Raw genomic sequence first — 23,320 nt, 5'->3', positions numbered from 1 at the left:
CAAAATATGGCAAAATGATTTTTTAAAAAGGCTTTTAAACCTGGTTGTTTTGAAGTCTCTCAGAGCTGTGGAGATATATTCGGATAAATGTTTTTCCATGAGTGCTACTCTGATCCAGGCTCTTCCCTGAAAGGAGGAAGAAACAAAATCAACACTTAATTAAAAACAGCAACAAGAAATTAAAAAGAAAAATAATCTGCGTACTATGCCTCCAAAAAGCAAATAGAATGATGGAATGTCCCAAAAGTTTTAGTGAAGTTTTAGACTTTTGAAGGTCAAAACTGCACTGACTAGAGATACTATGTATATTTTAGCAATCTGCCACTTACAATATATTTTGATTTGATTTTTAAACATAAATTTTTAACCAAATGTTTTAATACTTTAGTACTGAATCAGACAAAATATTTAAATATATAGGAATTATTTACCTGCACATTGGTTTTTCTGATGGCATATTTTCCTTAGTATATTAGCACAATATTTTCTCTCTAAGGATCAAGGTGATGTAATGGAAAAAGCATTTCTGATCTAGAGTCCAAAGGCCTAAATTTAAATAGACTCTACTATAATTTCGGAAATCGCTTTACCCCCTCGGGTTATTTTTTGTTTGTTTGTTTTTAATCTATAAGATGAAAAAACTGAATAGATGACATCTATGTTTTCTCAAAGTCATGGTATGAGCGTAATCCCCATTTTTCCAAAGAGATCCCAAGGAATGCAAGAAGAAAATTCCAAAATAGATCCCCAACAAAAAGCTACTGCACTGTTGTAATGGTGGGAAACAGAGAATTTGTTTGTGTATCTGAATCAGGAGAAAAGCTATGAATAATAATAATATGTAGATTCAAAATCTGCTTTTTGTCTTCTTTCTTTTTCTTTCCTTATTCTTCTGTTGTTGTTGTTAATGAATTGCAGAGAGCAGGATATAAGGAAGCTATTGATGAGTCTGATATTTATTTATTTCTACCACCAAAAAGATCTAACACCTCTTATTAGAAAGAAGTGTAAGGGGTGAAAATCATTTGGAACATGTTAAAGGATTCTGCAATTTAATTAGGATAATTAGGAGGCAACATAATATTTTGAAAGTGCATTTCAAAATGCACTGGGATTTGGAGAACCTCTCTTCAAATCTGAGATCTGCTATTTGTTATGTGACCTTGGACAAGGTCCTTTACCTAACTGGACCTTATCATTTGCAAAATTAATAAGTCATATGACTATAGGTCTTGGATTTAAAGATTAAAATGACTTCAGAGGCCATTAAGTCCACCTCTTTCATCTGATAGATGAGGAAACTAAGGATATATTAGTAAATAAATAGTTTTAACATATCATGGTTCTATAACTTTGAAAGCAAATTAGCAAAACAACTACCCTTCTCAATTTGCTCAAGTATTTCCAACTCCTAAATTTCTACATATCCATTTCACAGCAGCAGCAATTTCTATATGATTTATCTATACTTTCTCTTCCATACCCAAGTTTGAAACTAATTCAAGAGAATTCAAAAGTTTATTAAACTTCTACTATATTTAGACCATGTTAATATCACTACAAAATTTTTCTTCTTTTTTAAGGTCTTTATACCTAAACTTAAAAGAGTGACAATCCAGGAAGAGAATGAATATTTAAACTATTCTTTAAAAATTAGAATAAGATACAATCTAGGAGGATAATGCCTATTTGTTAAAATATTTTTTAAAAATTAGAATGAGTCATCCATATGAGAAATAAAACCAAGAGTAATTAAATATTCAGAAAAGAAATGATTATTGATAGAAGTTGTGCTGGGTCTTGGAGGAAGAAAAGAATTGCAAGAGGGTAGAGATGGAGAATAAGTGCATTTTGAGCAGAAAGAAAGAGAAGAGAAGAAATGATGAGGTCAGGGAAGAAGTAGTCAAGTTTGATATAAAGAGGAGAGAGTTTAAAATGTTGAAAAAGATAGAACAGAGATGGACTCTATGGGTTTTTGATTGCAAATAAAAGAGTTTATATTTTATTTAGTAAGCAATAGGGAATAGGGGGGTAGAGGAAGGAGCAAAAAAGTAAAACAATCAAACCTATCAATGAGCAGGATCATTTTGGCAGCAAAGGAAAGTTTGGGGGAGATACAAAGTTTAGGAAGCTTTTCTAGTAGTTAGAGGGATCAAAGTTCAATTTTGAACTGAAAAGAATCAATGGGCTATGTAACCAGAATTCTTCTTTATAACTTCTTCTGTCATTTACTCTTAGGCAAAGTCTTCTGTCCTTTAACTAGGACAGACATATTAAGATATGTTTTCTTAGTGAAGATCAAGGAACCATTGTTTAAGAAAGGGTTTCAACATACTTTTAGATAAATGAGGGGGTTGATTGAATCTAACTTTCAGGAGTAAATTTGTAGTCCTACACTGGCATCATACTACCAATAACAGACTCCCAAACTTACCTGCTATAGATCTTTTTTAAGTTGTTAACCCAATGTTTCTAGAATTCCCAGAAATTTTTATACAATCACTGTTTGGATACGTAAGCCAAGGATATCTCTTGATAACACAAAGTCACAAGATCAGACAATTTAATCTGAATGTTAGTGAGTGATACTTAAAATACTCAGTTGAATCCAGGATAAAATCAATTTTGATATTTCCTTCATTAATATAGAGTCCAACTCATTCAACCTACCCATCCCATGTGACTCTCACCCATGTCCTCCAATCTGCCAAGTTCATCCATAGACATCAACCTAATGTTCCAGGGATCCTCCTCATTTTCTCTTGCTTTCTAGTGGAATAGCTTCTTTTTCACTCAGCTATCTTTTAGTTTAGAGTTCCTTGAAGTTTCTTCTTAGTTATATATTGTTGACTGCCTACCCCAAGCAATTGCTTCTCCTTCGCCTATTAATCATTTTTAGTTTTGAGTGTTTGGTTTGGTTCCTCCCCCTCCTACCTCCAGAGACTTACAGTCATAGCACAGCAACAGAATATTAGTTTAAAAACATGGGCCTTTAATTCTGGGAGAGGATTTGGAGTGAAAAGACCTTTGCAACTTCCCCAATTCTCCTTCTCCTGTTTAATTTTCGAACCTAATTTTGCTGTGAGCAGCAATCTACAAAAAGATAGAAATTTTCCTACAATGAGAAAATGTTTGACTTCCAAATAACATTTCAATCAGATTCTCTTAACTGTAGTTACTTTGACAATCTCTAACTATAAAGAACACACTTCTCCCCTACCGATGTGTGCACCCAACTCCTAAAGTTCTAATCTCTCATGTTGTCAAACATCACTGGAGAAACTGCAAAATTATGACTTGATGCAATACAATTTCATGCTCCTATGCCAAGGAGGCAACATGGTGGTGAACAGTGAGTGGGCCTTAAAGCCATATAGACAAATTCAAGTGTCACCTCTAAAACACGCTGACTGTGCAACCATAGATGAGTTCCAACCTCCCAGTGGTCTGAGATACTCTTTAAGAATATATATTGAGAATGTGCTGACCTGAATTGGTAGGGAAAGTTTCTTTATTAAGGAGTTCCCCGAAGCAATAAAATCATAGGGCCTTTCCCTAAATTATCCTGAATTGAGTGCATACTGTTACTTAGTTGACCTATTTATCTTCTCTTGATTTCCTATCAAATCCATAGCAAGGCATTAAAAAGAGTCTTCTTTCAGTCTACCATTCCTTTGAAACATCATATAATTTCTTGCTTTGTCATTACTAAGTTTCATGAAAAAAAGAATTTATTCTCACTATCACCACTTGCCCATTCATTCCTCAGTCACTTGAAATTTGGTTTCCACTCTCACCAGTCTACTGAAATTTAACAGCAGCAATGATTTCCTAAATAATAAGATAATGACCTTTTTTTCTCAGTCTTCATTTTCCTAAATCACCCATTCTACCTGGGGGAGGGGCACGTAAATGCTTAAGAGATGCATAAAATACACAACTCTAAGAATCACATTATTTCATGTGACATTCTATCTCTAGTGTCAAAGTTTTTGTGCCGGCCATCCTCCATGCCTTCTTACCTACATTTCACAGAGTCCCCTTCTTCCTTAAAGATACAGATCTCAACTGCTAGTATTCTCCCTCCCTACTTACATCATATTTAACTCATATATACTTATATTTAATAATTTGATATTTATGGTGAATATATTTTTATTTGTTGTGTCCTCCATTAGGATGTAAGTTGCTTCTAAGTAGGGATTGTATCATTATTTGTATTTCTATGCTCAGTACTAGGCATGTCATGTGAGAATTTATAAAATGCTTGATAATTGTTTGATAAAACTTATCTATAATTAGGGCCATATTGAATGTACTAAAAGTACTGAGGATGTACAGATTGGAGAAAGGAGGACTTTGGAAAGACATGAAAACTGATGGCAAGTATTTGAAGGAATGCCTTGTGGAAGAAAGAGTAGATTTTTTTCTGCTTAGTCTCAGAGGACAGAATTAAAACAATGGATGGAAGTTTGAGAGAAGCAGTTTTGAGTTTGATGTAAGGAAAACTTCCTAACAATTAGAGCTATCCAAAAACAGAATGAATAGCTGCAGAAAGTAGTGGGTTTCCCTTCATTGCAAGTCTTCAAGCAAGAGATGGATAGCCACTTGTCAGGTACATTATCAAAGGAAATATTGTTCTTGTATTAGTTGAACAAGTGAGGGTCTCTTCCAATTCTGATATTGTATGATATGGGGTTGCTCAGTATTTGGATGCACAATCCAGGTACCTGATACTTCTGTCTTCCTGATGGATAAGTGGACTAAGTGCTAAACTATCCTCAGCTAACATGTTATAGTAAGAGAAATGGATTTTTTGTTTGTTTGATTGTCAACAGTATAGTGGGAATTTCAGTCAACTATGTGAAAGTAAAAATAAAGTCCACTTTGGAATACTACTTATGAGAGCCTAGCTATCCCTTTTCTTGGGGCCATGTTGATAATGCTCTTTGGATATATGAGTAGATTATTTTGACAACAATTTTATGTAGTTGAGAAAGATATGGATCAGTTGTTATTGATGCTCTCTTGCCTTTTGGAGGTAAGTTTCAAGATTCCCCCCGCTCCATATTTTTGGTATCTTGTTCTCCTTTATATACCTTGAGAATTGTTTTACTTTTTGCAAGGATCTCCTCTGGACATCATTGGTCTAAGCCAGCTGCTTTTGTCATTTTAATTTTCTTCAGAGATAATTCTATCTCCTTTAGAACTACTACTACTGTGGGGCTAGCTTCCAAATGTAGTAGATTCATGGTTGAGTTTGTTGTAAAAATATTTGTAGATTTCCCCCCCGTCTTTTGTCTGTTATCCCCTGACCCCTGTTACCACTAAATGCTCTCTAGTCCACTTTTCTTAATCTCTCAATACACTTTTCTTTAATATGGTTTTCCTTCATTGCTTTTCACTATTTAATAAAGCTGTACTACTCCTCATAATCCTCTATCATATTTTCTGTAAGATTTTACAAGTAATTTTATATTATGAACCAGTACTCCCTTTAACTGCCATATCTCCTAGTTTTGCAAGTAGATTGTGATGGATGATTAAGATAGTTTTTAGACTTTTGGCCTTCTCATTATGTCAGTTGATTTACATAAAACTTCCTTAGGGAATTGTTAAAATCTGTGTTAATGTACTTTCTTCCATCCATTTCCCATTTTTTCATTATTAGCTTACTTAGTTTAGAAACTTTTAATTTTATAACATATCTTTAAATTTTACTTTTATTCTTTTTAGTTCCATATTAACTTTGAATTTTGTTGTACCAAGTCAAGCATCTAATTGTACACTGCTGATTCAGAATGACCCCTACTTAAGTAAAGGGAATTCATTTCGTGATGCTATCTGGTAATTGTCATATCTAGCATCTTCAGGTGTTCTCTAATTCTTAGCAACCTTTTATATACAAACCAAATTAAAAGATAATATGTAAAACAGTTTATAATCATAATTTAAAAATCCAAATTAATTACAAGCTTGAAGGAGAAGATTAAGGTAATAATGATCATAATTCTCCTGAGTAGAGCTAATTTTTTTTTAAATGATACTTTGAATACAAGAAAGATTTGCAAGAGATGAGAGGGAGGGAAGAAGGAAAAGATGGAAGAAGAGGAGAATAGAGGAAGAGAAGGAGGAGTAGGAGGAGAAGAACAAAAGCAAGAAGGAGGAGGAGGAGGAGGAGAATGAGAATATCAGGAAAAGATTTGTGACAATATATTAAAAGTCTTTCTACTCTGTTTTCCACATATTTACCCAAGTTATATTCCTAAAATGTAGATCTGACCATGTCATTCCTCAGGCTTAATAAACTCCAATAATTCTCTATTATTTCTAGGATCAAATTAAAAATCTTCTCTTTGGCTTTCAAAGTCCTTCACAAAGTTGCACTACCCAAGCTTTCTAGATTTGTTATACAGGAATCCCCTTCACCCTGCAGACAGTCCATCTAAACTGTTCTTTATGTCATTTTTCACACAGAACATTTTTATTTTGGGGTTTGGGGGACTTTTATTAATACCTAGAATATACCGTCATCCCCTCTGCATTAGAATTATCTAATTGTCTTCAAAACTCAGTTCAAATGGCTTCTCCTAAATGAGACTTTTTCTGACTCCTCATATACTAGTTTCTCCCTCCATTAATGCCACATATATATTTTGAACATATTTATATACAAGTTGTCTCTCTTTATGTTGTAATATCCTTGAAGGTAACAAATCACCAAGCATCTATTAAGCATTTATAATGGACCAGGTGCTATGTTAAGTACTAGGGACACAAAGGCAGGGTCATTCATTTGTATCTTTGAATCCCCAGCATTTAGCCTCATGCCCAGTAGCTGTAAATACTTAAGAATTATATATAGATTGACTAAGGAAATCTGATGTTATATACAAGAAAAAGAATGGTTTCAATGGGTAAGTTAATGACTCCTAGGAATTTACTTTGGTAACTAAGCACCTACCATTTGCAAAGCATTATGCTAGATACAAGAAAAAAAAAGATAATTGGTGCTCTTCAGGATCTTGTGTGCTCCTGGGCCTGATAGTTGAAAGGTAATGAAGTAAAACTATTTAATTGTTCACTGTGGGGTTGAAACAGTCTCTAATAGAATATTAAGGCCCCCTAAGTTTTATCTAAAATTCCAGTCTGCAGAAGGAGATTGGAAGCGTAAATATCAACTTCATAGAAAAGCATATTCCACATGGCCAATTTTTAATGAACAAATTAAAAATGAAGAATTCAATCTTTAATTAAATCCTACAGCTACATTTAAATATTAAATGATGCGATGGCTATTTGTAACACTTTAAATTGGGACAGAGTTGATTTTTACCAAATATGAATTTATCAAGAAAAACAAAATGCTAAATGGATTTAGGGGAAAAACATTTTGTTTTCTGAAAACATTTATTTATTGGTGTTATCATATGTCACTAACACATGTTTTAATCAGAGTAACATGAGAATAAGCTTCTATAAAGCAAAGAATAAGTTTTAAAGTTTTGCTTTAATATTAATTTAATTGAGTTATACCAAGACAATGAAGTTTCTGGAAAACACTGAATAGATTTCTCTTCTTGCCTTATTATGGAAGTGTTTCACACCTTTCTTCTATTTATAAAACAATTTTGTTAAGCAAAGCATTATGGCAGTCCAGAGAAGGAAACATCTTTGAGCAACACCAAAAAATAAGAAGAACGTGGAAAAAATATTAGCAGAAGCCCGTTATGTATTGTGCTAATTGCCTTAAACAAGTGTAACTCTAAAACTGAAACAAATTACAATCAGGATGAATATTTCTTTCCTAGAATCAGAATTGTTGAACATTGATTATACATGCTACATATTAGTGTAGCTTATATACTGTATGTACATACATATACTTATGCTTGGGCTATTTTCTTCCTTACCTTGGCTCTTGAAGAGCTGACATTTTCCATATTCTCAATGCTGCAGATACAGTTCTGTGAAACCTTTCGGCAGGCCACTCTGATATAGTCCCAGAAGCTACGAGGGCTTTCATAGCCAAACCAGGTTACTTGACCTTCAGGAGACAAATTACAATATGGGGGAGGGGGAAAGGTGAAATAAAAAACTAGATTGGAAAGTTCAAAATGCCAGAATTCCTAAATTCCATAAGCTAAAGAGAAATGAGCTGGAAGAGCAGTAGACTGAGAGTCAGGAGACCTGGTTTTGCCAATGACCTTCGGAACAAGTCATTTACCTTTTCTGTGCCTCAGTTTCCTCATTTCATTTGAGCATTTGGATTCAATTATTTTCAATATCTACAAGAGCTTTAAATTCTAATTTTAAATAGTCTACTTAATAGATTATTACATAGAATCAGTATGGTTCTTGCTAAGCTCTAACCAGTTAAAATTTTCAGCTTTAGTTTATCTAGATATAAAATGAAGATTAAAAGCCAGCCACCTTTTTGCTATAAATAATTCAGAATTAAAGTATTATGTAAATTGTTTTGAAATGAGGATCCTTTAGTTCATTTACTTTCTTCTAATTCAGTGCCCTTCCTACTCAATTCTCTCAATTGTCCTATATCTACACGCCTCTCTTCTATCCAGAAACCTATAAATGTTTTCACCTATCTAATATTCTCTTTTAGAGCATAATTAGAACAAGAACAACCATTTATGTGTCTATACTGGTTTAATATCTATGAAGAGGATAAAGAGTAATTCTATCAGCTAAGAAATCTGAGGCTCAAGAAATCCATGTTAACTTGGTCAACATTACATAGCCAATAAGCATATAAGCTAAGTCTCCAAGCCCACCATATTCATTTGTATGTAGTTCTTTGTGGATTGATTAATTGTCTGCTTTTATGGATGAGATGAGGCAAGGCAATATGGAAACTATCCCTATCAATATGAGTATATATTGTTTGTTCCAAATTGTAGAGTTGGAGTCATCTGAATCCCTATTCCCTTCATTTCTGTGGCACTGACTGGTTCCATGAGGAACAGTTGAAGGCCTGGGATAGGAAGAGCCCTGTTTGCTTTCCTATTTACAAGTTTTAGACTTCTTCACTTATATTTTTAGTTCTTCCTTCCATCTCATCTTCCACTTCCTCCTAATGCAGGCTGCTGTCCAGCAACCTCCAAGAATGGAAACTATCTTAGCAACAGTAATAGCCAGTTTAATTACTGGACAAAGTTACTGGACATGGACAAAGAAAACATTTTATAGAGATGGGGAAATACGCTAAATAGTAAGGTCAACTCAAGCAATCATATTTGATTCCACCTTCAGCTATTTTTCCTCTTCTATCATCTCTTATAATTTAATAGCTTTTTATGCAGAGTTCAATTACAAAAGAACTCATTCCTTCAAGAGGCAGCATTTATGGGTTGGGGGAAGAAATCTGAGTAAGATCACACAAAGAATTCCCCAATCCCCAACAAGAAACCAACTAAGGAGAGAGGAAGATCTGTCAGGAGAAGGAGGACTATGAAGAGAGAAAAAGGAACCCAAGGGCAATACACACATATGAAACCTATACCTAAGATGCAATTTCCCAGAAGGCTAGAGGCATGGTCAGGGAGAAATCAGAGGACTAGGTCTACCATATACCAAATGAACAAGCAGTTCATCTGTACTGGACCACAGAAACCCAAGAGAGACATGAGGGCATATCTGATTTCTTAACAAGCTTCTTAATAATTATTTTATAAGTCATTCTTAGAGCCATACTGCAAACTCTCATTTCCATTCTAGTAGGAAAGAAACAAACACAGTGAGACTAAAAACACCAGATCTATCTGGGTCAAAATAAACTCATAATAGAGCAAAGAGTGAAGCCCCAGTTGCTCCCCTATCTCAATGGCTTTCAATTTATATACTTTAATACTAAAAATGGCAGTATATCCTTCCAAATAATGAACTGAATAATCAGATACACTAACAGTTTGAGAGGACAATATCAATATGGCTTCCAAGAACTTCAAATAAAACAAAGTACTTCAAAATATCTTCATTCACTTATCAAACAGTATATAAACCTTAGAATTATAGTTAAATATAGTAGCCTTTCAACATCCAATACAAGTGCTATGTTTTAGGGGAAAAGCTAAAAAATGTTAAATGAGAGTTTGTAGGTGATTATTTTGGACGTTAAAAATGAGCAGACATCCCCTTTGTGCCTAATACATTGAATATTAAACCAAAAAAAATTGGCTTTTAATTTATAATCTTCACTAAGCAAAGTTAAATGTATAGTCAGAGAGATGAATGTTTAATCATACTTTCAAAAAGCATTAACTAATTATCTAATCAATTAATTAGGGAAAGACAATTGTTAAAATATTATTCAAAATAAAATCAATGTGTTATAGAACTATGGCTTTCAAGTTGGGGATAATTCTAGTTTGGGGGAAATCTAATTACCTCTGACAGGAAATGTTGCTAGAACCTTTTAGATATTGTCAACAACAGACTTCAGGGATCTTTCCTCCAAGGAGCCTACCTTTGATAAGCAATGACTAGGGAAATAGAGGAGTACTTTTTTCAACTCATGCATTCTCTCTGGCCATTTTGTTTGTTTTTTAGGAAAGATGATAGTGCCCCACATCTTCACAAGGATATAAAAATAAATGACTTTTTTTCTGCCATCCAGAACACTAGCCTACTACAGAGAATCATTTTACTGAACAAGTAAATTCCCACAATTTCTATCAAATGTGTCACTAAATGTCTTTTAATATGTTTGATCAGCATGTTTCCTTATCTATTATATCTGATGATGATACTGTTTTGGAATAATGACTTTAAAAGACAGGGAAAAAATCTTCTGATATTTCTCTGAACCTCCAAAACACTGCAGAACACTACATAATTTGTGTTATTATCATATACACTTGTGGCTGATTCAAACCAAGTCCCTATTCTTCTTCTGTAGCAAAGCTTAACAGCATTCATATTGCATAAAAATGTCAAATTAGATCCTGTTGGTATACCATTTTGTTGGTTTCAAAGAATGTAACATTTAAGGTAGTTTCTCTTCATAAATGAGCAATACTAGGGAAATAAAGCTGTTGTCCCTTTAAAAGGCCAAGGTTATTCTGATGATTTATCCTGAAGACCAGTGAGATTTTAAGGTCCTGAGACAAATATATATGTAGAAATTCCTTCTCACCACAGTTTTTATCCTTTTTGGAAATACAGTTTTCAACTTCATTTTCATCTTTTGTTTGAGAGTACAATTCTATACTCTCAGTCCTAAATTTGTCTACAAATAACTTAATCAAAGCTAATCTGATATTTTAACTCGCTTTTAATTAAACAATTTTATATTTTTAAATGAGAGAAACTGATTATTTTCCATTTTTATCCTCATCATTCTTGATCATGGTTTATATTCAAAAAGTTTTGTGATAAAGCTACAAATGAAAATTAATTCCTTTAATTAAAAAAAAGACCTAAGTAATAATATTCAGAGAAGAAAGGCAAATGAGTTTCTTTCAGCCAAGATCATATCTATTCAAACATAGCAGACTCAGATAGGCCTAAATTATTTATATTTGATCATAGAGTTTTGTTAGGATAGTATTGCTGTGTCCTCGTTATTCACAGGGCTGTGAAAGTTGACTGTGAAAAACTGGATCAACTAAATTGCTGGGAAACATTCAGGTGACTAATTTAATATTCATAGCCTTAGTCAAATAAATAATGGTTATTAAGATATAGAGCCTTTCAGTATAATCTGAGACTACTAAAAAAGAAATAAAACTACCAGGAATTTGAAAAGTTAATTACACTACAAAACAATTCAGTTTTTATGTTTTTGTCCCTAAAGTTTACAAAACTAGCATAAAGACCAATTTGTTAACTTTACCATATAAAATTTAGAAAATGCCACTTGTTACTTATAAAGTCTGATGAAAAGAATACCTTATTGCAACTTTCCTCAACTATACCAATACTTTTGAATATGATGGTTTTCTTTATATTGTCAAAAATAACTAAAGGATACATGTTGTCTTTTATGCAAAACAGACCCCTCCCCTCAAAAAAACCTGAAAGCATCCAGGATTCCTTCTTCATTTAGCATAACAAAATTTGTGAACTTCTAAATTGGAAACATTCCCCAAAGACCCAATAAACAAAGCAAAGAGCTTGCCTTTGATTTAAATGATGTAAATAGCCTATTAGGCAAACTTAGACTCTAACCTCTAACTTGCATTTAAGGTCTTGAAAAGACAAGTATAAAAAGGTACAATAAATTTGGTGGAAATGGATAATTTCTTTATAAAATTTCCCCAGGTTATCAAAATACCAGAAGTATTTTTGGTTTCAAAAAAAAGGAAAAAATGCAGCATGACCAAATAGTAAGACACTTTTTAATGGTAAATTCTGTGTTTTCCATTGCCACTACTTATTCCTTAACCCTCCTGAATCTGAAGAATCTGAAATTTGGCAATTAAGGAAAGGTGTTAATCAATATGTGACTTTATTTGAATATGCAATCCCCTGATTAGGATTCAGGAAATGCTACAATTGCAAATAAGGAAAGACAAGTTAATTCCCACAATTTCATTCAATTGTGTCACTAAATGTCTTTTAATATCTTTGATCAGTTTGTTTCCTTATCTATTGTATCTGTCTTTCCTTCTAAATAAGATAGGTTCTTCTCAACTCCATCTAATAAATATAAATATCACCCTTCAAATTTGACTTAAGAAGGTTTAATATGTTATTCACATACAGAGAGAAGTATAACTAGCCAACTTTGTGATCAATGCTATATGTTCACCCCCAGTAAAGCTATAAGGGCTTTTCCCTCCCTGAATGTTTTAAATGCCAAAGCAAAGAACATCATTAACTTCTCCTTTCTCAGGGAAATTAGATTCTCTGAGAATTAGAAAGCTAATTAAATTGGACTTCTTGAACTTGATTCATTTGTCACTTATATATCTTTAATGATCTAAGCTTGACATTCCCTCTATTTTCACCTCTGCTTTTTCTAATCCTTGGCTGTTGTTGTCCTTGGTTTTTTCCCAGCATGTCTGACATTTGGATTTTCTTGACAAAGATACTGAAATGACTTGCCATTTCCTTCTGCAGCTTCTCATCCTTAGTTTCCTTCAAGGCTCACCTTCTATAGGTGACTCCCAAATGGGGTCCTTCCTCAAATCACCCTTATATTCACTTATCCTTTTGCATTGTATATCCCTCAGTAAAATGTAAGTTCTTTTGTGGTCAGTTTCTGTATAACATACCTGATCTGGAATACTTTGTCAGGAAATCTTCCACAAGACAGATCAACAAGTTGTTTCTAACTAGAAGTTATGTGATTTACTCATGGCCACTCAGCTAATATGTGTAAGAGAAAGAACCAGAAATTAGGTCTCCTTTATTCTAAAGCCATCCCTCTAGGCCAGTATGCTACTCTGCCTTTTAAATGCACAAAATAGCATTTAATCACTGGATGTTGATTTTATGGTTTCGTTGTAGACTGCTTTAGAGGGCTGTTACTACTTTATATCTTGTTAGGACTATATAGATTGTGAAAATGTGATCTACAGTCTGCAGAATGTGGTGACCAATGAATATGATCTCCCCATGACTTCAAGAAGAACTCAATGAATCACTGACCATAGGTTATCTATTTGCTTGGAGTTATTTTGGGAAATTGACCTGACTTCTCTGAATATCAAATTACTTGTTAAGCACCTCCAAAACTGGGATACTAACTTTTTAAAAGATGGTATTCAAAATAAATAATAAAGATGGCAGAAAGAACTCAGGATATGGAAATTGCTTTACATATGACTAATAAAATAATTTTAAAATTCAACTAGGCACCATGACACCTAGCAGAAATATAAGGCTGCAATGTAAGAATGTTGCAAGATTTAATGGTTTATTATATTGTGTGGGTTTACAATATAACTTAATTTTTAAATCAAGATCAGAACATTTTTTTGTACCCTTTAGGGTAGAAAAAAAATGGAAGCTTTGCAAACCCATGCAATGTACTAAAAAAGGTCACTTAACTGATACAGCCCTCCCCAGTAAGTCAATTCCATGCTCCCGAGCAGTTCAGTGGCGGGAGATATCACCAGCATAGAGTACCTTGAAGAGTTATTTGGAGATGAGCCAGCCATCTGCAACTTTGGGAAATCTCTTTGAAAAAATAAAAACAACAACAACAAAAAAAAAAAAAACACACACACAAGAAACATACAAATTTAAGACACCTGCAAACCAATTTAAGATTCCAAATTGAGTAACCTAAATAGGATGTATATACAGTCTGTTTTAAAGTAATAAATACTACTTTTATCTAATAACCTCCCTCCCATAATGTCTGTATGCATGCAACAATTTAATGAAATAAGCTACAGCAAGAAAATCTGTCTGTCCTAATTAAAAGAAAAGCCCGTCTTTAGATAGTCTATAGATGAAGATGCTACAATATCTTTCCATTTTGATTTAATTCTCCATCTTTTATGAGGTGAACTAAAAATGCCTTGGAGCTACCTGTACCTTTAGACTTTATACCTGAGAGCTCAGTTTATTGACCTGGAATATTGCTCTTAGTCAATGTAGAAAAAGAAGCCATGTTATTGATAGCAAACCAATATTAATATTACAAAATGTTTTAATTTCAAGAGATTGTAATTTTTTATTGTGAATTTTAAGGTGAAAAGACAAATGGGTTAAAGCTTGGATATCTCTCTCTTTTTGTTTGCTGTATTGATCTGTGTGGGATCCCCAGACTAAACACAGTAGCATCACTGGGAACTAAAGTTTTATACAATTTTGAGTTAATGATCAAACAAATCCCCAACATTCCTCCTTAGGAGGGACATGGTGAATCTTTAACTTTTGAACTCAAACTTGTAATATGCAAAAACATTTTTTCTCTTGTAAGAACTCATCAGAATATCTATGTGTATGTCTTTCTCAGAAAAGTATTTTCTCATTTAGTAAATCATATTGTATTTCAGAAACAAAAAAGCTATTAGGCTGGGTACAGCTCTCCTGCTAACACATTTGTGGCAATCATTTTCCATATTCTTTTTTCCTTCTTCCATTAGTACAGGGGGTACATATGCCAACATATGTAACCTCAGAAGGAGATGACTAAAAGAAAATAGTCAGTTGTAGTTACCTTCCTAGTTGTCACATCAACCATTTACCTAAACTGTAAAATAAAAAAAAAAACTCTAATAGTATACTAACCTCTCCTATCCCACCCAAAGTAGAAATGCTAAGTGAAATGCTTTTCCTTGAAAATATTAAAATACATATGATCTTAGTACTTAGGATGTAAGTGCCAAAATCTTTGTTCAGTTTTTAGAATCAACAAAGAAAAACATTTCTATAGATTTGTTACTTTTTTAAAAGGAAAGTAAAATGATGAGGAGGCTTAGAAGGAAGTTGAAGAAAGACCTGAAATCCAGGACATAAGGGTTGTATACATGCTATGAATTTGCCACTTGCTGGCTTCACAATAAAATAAATAAAGCATCAGATTCACAAAATTGTTATTGAATCGTGTCTGACTCTTTGTGAGGACACTATGAGCTATACTGTCAAGGTTATTGGAAAAGATAAGGAGTGGTTTGCCATTTCCTTGCCCAGTGGATTAAGGTAAAAAGTGGTTAAATGAGTTGCCCACTCACACAGCTGGTAAGTGTCTTGAGGTCTTCCTAACACCTGAGCCAATGCTCTACCCACTGAACCATACAGCTGCCTCATGCATGAAGTACAACTCTGCTTACATGTCTCCTTTGAAGAACAGATGTTCGTATACAAATGTGCTGAGTGAATGAAAGGCTACTTAGCTACAACTAGCTTTACTGAATGCTAAATATTTACTTTCCCCAAAGAATGAGTTTCAATAATTAAAGTAAAAATAACTTTAATTTATATATTTGTTACCTGTTCTTTCCTACTTTGTATGCTAACCCTTGTTATACTTTCTGCATTCACTCACTGCAAAAAAAAATTCTAGCGTTAGAGATAGGAGGGATCTTCAAAACCATGGAGTCCAACTCAGGAAGAATTTGTGGCTCTAACTTGCCCAAGATTCCCCTGCTTCAAAAATTCATCTCCCTCACAATGAATAATCTGGCTGGAGCAACCCCTTAACAATAGTGAAGATGAGTTATACTAAACACTGATGATGGGCTCCAGATTACTTGTCATATACATTGTGTTCCCCTTGTGTTCCCCTTGTGTTCCCAAAGCTGAGTTTGAGATACTTATGAGCATATAGATGTCTCTTGCAGCTCCTGAATGCATTAGGAGAGCTTTCACTGAAAACAGGACCCCAAAGGGTTTTTTGTAGAGTAGTAGATGTTTTTGTAATAGAAACAGGAAACTTGTAAGGGAGAAAGAGATTCCATTTGATGTTCACTCTTCATGTTTTTTAGATTTAAAGAGGGAGAGAAAAACACCACAGAGAACAAACAGCATATATTTCATCCCCTCACTAATTGTGTCTCTCTAAAGTTTCTATGTAATATTTCAAAGTCTAAATTTTATATTTTGACAGTTTAGCTTGTAAATCTAGCTTTTACATTTTGACAACTTATTTTATAGTTAGGATAGCAACAGCGGATAATTGCTTATTGTTTTTCAGTCATGTCTATGTCTTCTTGACCTCATTTGAGGTTTTCTTGGCAGAGAAACTGAAGTGGTTTGCCAATTGCTTCTCTAATTCATTTTAGATAAACTGAGGCAAATAGGATTAAGTGATTTGCCCAAGGTCACACTGCTATTAAGTCTATGATGCCATCTTTGAACTCAAAAAGATGAGTCTTTCTGACTCTAGTCCCAGGACTCTACTATACCAACTAGCTGCCCTCTAGCTAATTGGTAGTTAAAAAACAAACAGAATTACCTTTTCATGAATAAGGCCAGCAATAATACTTTATATATAGGACATGGTTACATTCTTATCTATAAAGATCTTTAAAACAAATTGTCTTGAGCCTTGAAATAGGAATATCCAGTGAAATATGGTTACTCTATACTACAACAAATTTGCTTTCAAATTTCATAGGTAAATTATATATGGGAAAAAATTTAAATATTTGTCAACTTCTTTGGTGCATTAAGTCACAAAGAGCTTTGTGAAGTCTTTTATAAAGGAAGAAACGGTAGAATCATTGATTTAGTGGTATAAGAATTAGAAGTTATTCTCATTTTCCAGATGAGGACCATGATACTCAATGAGGAATAGTGACCTAAGTGTTAAGTAGCAGAATTAGGATTTGAGATCAGATTCTGTGACTAAGGTTTTTAAGGTGAAACATTGCATGCATGATGTTTTCTTATTTTTTGAACCAAAATAGGGTAAACTAACAGGATAATTATCACCAAAAGAAACATTTCTTTTAAAAAGAAACCTACATCTTTCCATCCACTTGCAATTGGACCACATGGAATTCTACACTCTCAAATACTTTCAAAACTAGGAGAAAATGCTTATTTTACAACATATAGACAATAAAAGATTTCATTTATTTATTTATGTGTATGTGTGTGTTTATATGTCTATGGGTATGATGTATATATATATATACACACATTATAACTATGCATGTATGAGATATATACATACACATTTATAATGCAAATCAATTTTTGATTTCCATGAATAGATTACATTGGGCAAATAATGAATTTCAATGAGTAATAAGCAATCATGATACCTAGATTGTATATAATGCTTTAATGATTGCTATCATTTAACATGTTATCTTAACCTCACAACAGTCACAGAAGGTAGCATATAGGAAAACTGAGGCACAAAGAACTTGCTCAGGGTCACAGAGCTAGAAAGTGTCTAAGACTGGATTTGAGTTCAGGTCCTCCTCACTCCAAGTCTAGAACATCAAATACCGAATCACTTAGCTGAGTCAGATTGAATAGATTTTAACTTTCAGTTTTCTGGCAAAGTAGCTTGTGATAATTCAGTTTTTTTTTTTAAACAGGGAATCTGCTACCCATAACAATATGACATTAATTATTTGTGTGACCCTTAGGTTCTCCCTAGGCTTCAGGCTTCTTTGTCTGGAAAATGAGTATTAGGTTCAAAAGCCTTCAAGTTGTAGCTTGATGAGGTTTTAAGCTTATATATAAAGAGTTTTGAACTAGAGAGCTAGGAATACAGAAATAAAATTATCAGAGAGGTACAAACTTGGGTAATTGATGTCCTCAAAAATAAACTAAATGCAGACTTTTGTGTCACAAAAGTCCTACTCACAGACTCAAGATGTCCTGAGTCAGATTCAAGCATAATTTTGATTTACACTAAAAAAAAAAAAACCCTAAAGAAAACACAATATATTCCATTAAAGAAAATAAATACATAATGCCATTTTAGACGTAATCAGCCTCTACACTAAATTGCTTTGTACTAAATATGTTGAAAAAATCGCTGGGACTCACTGGAAATATCCCATTATTTTTCTGGCAGGAACATAAAGGTCTCGGGACATAGACAAATAAGCACGGAAATAAAAGTGACATCAGAGACCAGCTGCATTCTTCCTGCCCTGTAATAAGAACTGGATCACTGGGAGAGACACCAGGTGACTATTGTGTGTTTTATATGTCTTGGAATATTTTTTTAAATCAAACTGAGTCCCCCTCACAAAAAACAGGGCATTTAAAATGTTTTAATCCTCATGTTAATGGGAAGCATCCTTTAAATCTCTTATAGAATTTCCTACAGGGTAATATCTCTTGCATTTCAAGATTTTGCAAGTTTTTAAAAAAGTAGACTTCATGGAGTCCAGTTCTCCAATGTTTCACAGAATAGTAAGAGTTTGGAAACTACTTGAGAACAGTTGCATTTCCTGTCAAATATTCATTCTGGTGATATATGTTTCTGGAAAATAACTCCTCGAAAAGAAATTGCCCTTTGTTCCACAGTAAAACTGCTTATTTCTTTTTTTAAAGTACATGTATCCAACAAATTTTTATTTCTCTCAACTTAGAAATGTTGGTCACCTTAAATTCCAGCATAACAGGAAGAGTTATATAATAAAATCAAGATATCTAAAAATATACTTAAAACATTAATATTATATGTGAATATTATAAATTTCTATTCCAATTGCTGAACTGTAGCTACAGGTATAAGAGTACTTCATGTAAACTGCTTCAAAGTGCCATCAAATAAATAGCCACTTACTATTAACATACTGGAGAGTCCTAATGATCAGATAAAAGGTACCTCTCATCACTACCATATAAGCCAGAGAAGTACTTCCTTGCTGAGATAGTTAGGTAACCAGATGCAGGTGTTGCCACAAGATAGCATTTAAATTGAATTTATAATCCCTAGTTTCCTTCCCAGCTCCACTCAAATTTACAGGAAGTATTTCCTGATGCCCTTCTAACTGCTAATATATTCCATTTCTAAACTACTCTTTATTATGTGTTTGTATATGTACGTATACATACATACACACACACACACACACACACACACACACAGAGTATGTATGTGGCTGTCCAGATAGGATGCAAGTTCCAAGAGAGCAGGGATTGTTATTTTTGTTCCATTTTCCTAAGTGTGTAGTATAGTGTTATAATAAATGGTTGTTATTTAAGAATAACAATCAACCAATTAATTTTAATTTTTCTAATTTCATCTTTTTAGCTTCTCACCTCTCTCAAGAAGTGGTAATCAGTAATACAATGACCAATATATGGACATAACAAAAAGTATAGGTTCTGAAAATTTCACAAACTACTATTAATACTAATGATAACTAGCACTTATATAAGCATGTGTCAGACATTATGCATACAATAGTATCTCATTTGATCTTCATAATAACCTTGGAAGGCAGACACTATTATTATCTTCATTTTACAAAAAAGGAAACTAAGGCTGAGAGGTTTAATGACTTGGTCAGGATCACACAGCATATATATCAAAGGCAGGATCTGAAATCAGTTCTTTCTAAATCCAAGACAGGCACTCTATCCATTATACACCACTTAACTGCCTAAATCTATAATTCACCTCCAAATATTTATAAGTTAACCTTAGAGGTACTAGTTATTATTTATCTCAACCACTTTGTCCTAAGGATTTTAGCAGTGGAGACAGAAAGAAATTTTGGAGGTGCTGTACTGAAAGAATCCAAGGAAATATTCTCATTTTATGCTATTCAGAATGACTGGGAATTGGATCCTATTATAACCTCAAGGGATATGCATGAGTTCCAGTCATCCTCAATCCAAAAATCTTGAGTCATGGAACCATCCTCAGAAGTCAGGTCTAAGTCTAGACCAAATGAGATTCCTTCCATCCACATAATTACAGATCTTCATTTCTAAAGTTCCAGTTCTATCTCTTCAGACCGGGAATGATTAAACGGGAATGCTATTGACCAGATGTGATTCTGAAGCCAACCAATACCATCTGTCTCCCATAGTTTTTCTTTATTGGAGTATCTAGACACATAATTATAGAAATAAAATCTTGAAATTAAAAAGGGGGGAATTCTATCTTCCCAAGATATGAAGTTCATAAGTTTTTATGACTATGAAAGACCAAACAAAAGAAGAGTTTACAAATGTTTCTATTCAAAGTTACAAAAGTGAATGAAAAGTAGAAAATAAAACACCAAAGGAGACAATAAGCAACTATTTTAAAGAGTTAAAGAAACCCCAAACTTTATCCTGATTATCCAGCTAATGTGATCAGAAGTAAATCACTTAATTTTTCTGGTTTTGTTTTGATAAATTGGGGTTGGAGTTAGGTCTTTGATCTCTAAAGTTTTTATCTAAATCTTGGGCTCCTATGAACTACCACGTAATCACATAACATTACAGCATGAAAAGTTGACATTCCTCTGTAGATTCTAGGGAGAATTTTTCCCTTCAAAATATACACAATTATACTTAGGCTGGGCTACTGTAACATGGCAACGACCAGATTCTGAGTTAATGAGTTTAAATGAATTAACTTTATTGTCAAAGGCAATTTAAATGATTTAACTTTGTTTACCACAATAGATCTCTGCCTAATGTAGTTTTGCTCTGGATATTCAAAAAATGAATTCTGTCTTTTTATGCTTTGGTAGTGAAGATATTTGCTGAGGTACTTCTGCATTTCCAATCATCAAATTTGGAAGGCAGACTAAAAACAGGGAGGGTGTTTTTTCACAGTGACCTTGTTCATTGTCTAATGGATCCAAATTCCGGTAACCTTCAGAGCCTGTTCCTTATCTTTCTAATCAGGCTTTGCCTCTAGTTGTCTGAGTTCTTGCTGGGAGAGTTGTGTGTGCTATGCAAACAATGAAGTTCTCATTTTTTGTGTGTGTATGTGCCCGCAGTAAACCAAGTGTTGGACACACTTCTATAAATCTGAAAATAAACACATGGAATTCAAAAGCCAACTGGATGGGTTTATCTTTATCCATTGTTTCTAACAAAATGCAGTGTTTATTTTGTACTTCAAAAGGTGGCCTCATGGGGAGGTACCTTTGGCCTTTAAGCCAGGAAGAACTTTGAGGTCCAAGCCAGAGTTCCTGCTTGGGTATCTGAACAGTGTGATTGGTCCAGAGAGAAAGCATCATCATGCCAAATTACTTTAGAAATGAAAACTCTGGGATCAGGGAGGGATAATTCTAAAATATCTTATTGCATAATCTTATTGCAAATACTATTTGGTATGAACAGGGAGTTGATTCTTTGGTCACCATCTAATCTAAGAAGGGCTATCAGTAACAATGTCTCTCAAGAAACAAAAATAAACTATTGTTTTATGATAGGATGACACTAGAAAAAAGATTGTGTCTGGAGGAAGTTACATCAGAAGTTCAAGAATTCATTAGGCTAAGTAAAGGTAACATAACTTAGCAAAAAGAAGATCTCTAGTTTTAAGAGTTAGATTCAAATCTTGAATCTGGTGCAAAACTGAACACATTGCTTAATTTCTTAATTTCTCTTTAAGCTAAGTGTGGTGATACACACCTAAATCATTTGCTATAGGAGGGGTATAGATATAGAACTATGTAATGGATAAAGAAATTTCAGTGTGAAACAAGAGTCAATATTTGATCCCAGAGATAAGAGAGTCACTCGAGAGGGACACACAAAGAGAGCAAAAGAAAGAGAGAGACAAATACAGACATGGAGACATATACACCCACAGAGAGAGATAGAAAAAGATAGAGAGAGGAGGAGAGGGAGGAAAGGAAGGGAGAGAGAGAGAAAAAGAGAGTAAGACAGTGACAGAAAAAGAGGCAGGGAGGGAGAGAGGGAAAGGGATGGTGATGAGAGCCACTCCTTAGAAAAAAACATCTTGGTTTCTAGGCTGAGAATGGATTGGAGAGGCTTAAAAATAAAGGCTGGAAGAGGTAATATTATGAAAATAAACTTGGCAAGAAGTGATGAAAGCTTGAGTTAGAGTTATGTCTATGTACACAAAGATAAGGGGACCTACACAAGAGATGTGAACATAGAAACAACAAGATTTGACCATGTGAGGAGTCAAGGATGAGCCCAAAATTAAAAGCCTGGGTGACTGGGAGGATAGTGGTGACCTTGACAATGACAGGAAAGTTTAGAAAAGCATAGGATCTGGGGTGAAGATATTGATTCCTCTTTTGGGGCATGTTGATTCTGAGTTACCTATGGGACATTTGCTTCAAAAATCTGAATGCTATAAGGGTGACAAAGATAGTTAGGGGTCTAGCCCACAGCTTTCCAAGGCCTACGAAGTATGATGACTAATATAAAATCAAAAGTATAATAAAGCTTCATCTATTACTTCTTCTTTAGTCCCAAATAAAGGACACAAACAGTCCTTATTTTTGGCACAAGTATTTTATTTTCACAATTTAAAATACATTTTGATTGGATGAACTCTGGTCACCGAATTCATCATGCCCATTTAAATAACACAGTAAAGTCCTATTTAATCTAGCCTCAAGCCATTAGTTGCCATGTAAATACTGTTTCTGAATAAATTTTAATATCATAAGAAGATTAGTATTAGCATTTGAGCTTTAGCATCATACTGTATGCCAAAGAGCTAAAAGGATCCAAGTTCTTTGCTCAGATTAATCTTGTCAGGTTTCTCCATTTTATTAAGATCCTTGGAGTGGATAGAATTGCTTGGATTAAATAAAGAAGTTATTTAGATTGTCTCAAAAATTGAATGATTATTTCCCAATGGTAGTAAGGGTTGTGCTAGATGAGGGGGAGGAAAATCAATAGAAGATCATGAGTTGGGAGGTGGAGTATATGTCCAAGTCTAGTCTGAGTCTTTTCATTTGATAGATAGGAAACTGAGCAAGTTGTGATCTGTCCAAGGTTACAA

General features: G+C 33.8%; 1 protein-coding gene across 4 annotated transcripts in view; it reads right to left on the bottom strand.

The window, feature by feature from the left end:
* The window catches only part of RUNDC3B (RUN domain containing 3B), a 115,201-nt gene that overhangs the window by 58,676 nt on the left and 33,205 nt on the right, over positions 1 to 23,320 (bottom strand). For 2 of the 4 annotated variants that reach the window (XM_031939945.1, XM_031939947.1), the window contains exons 3-5: positions 14,092 to 14,142; positions 7,914 to 8,047; positions 41 to 126 (exon numbers count right to left, since the gene is read on the bottom strand). In XM_031939945.1, coding sequence (XP_031795805.1) covers positions 41 to 126; positions 7,914 to 8,047; positions 14,092 to 14,142 — 271 coding nt within the window. The remainder of the gene's footprint in view (positions 1 to 40; positions 127 to 7,913; positions 8,048 to 14,091; positions 14,143 to 23,320) is intronic. The other 2 variants (XM_031939946.1, XM_031939948.1) reach the window with 1 other exon arrangement.

Source organism: Sarcophilus harrisii, chromosome 5, assembly GCF_902635505.1.
Source record: "Sarcophilus harrisii chromosome 5, mSarHar1.11, whole genome shotgun sequence".
NCBI classification, from domain to species: Eukaryota; Metazoa; Chordata; class Mammalia; order Dasyuromorphia; family Dasyuridae; genus Sarcophilus; species Sarcophilus harrisii.
This window is presented reverse-complemented; position numbering and strand designations above follow the sequence as displayed.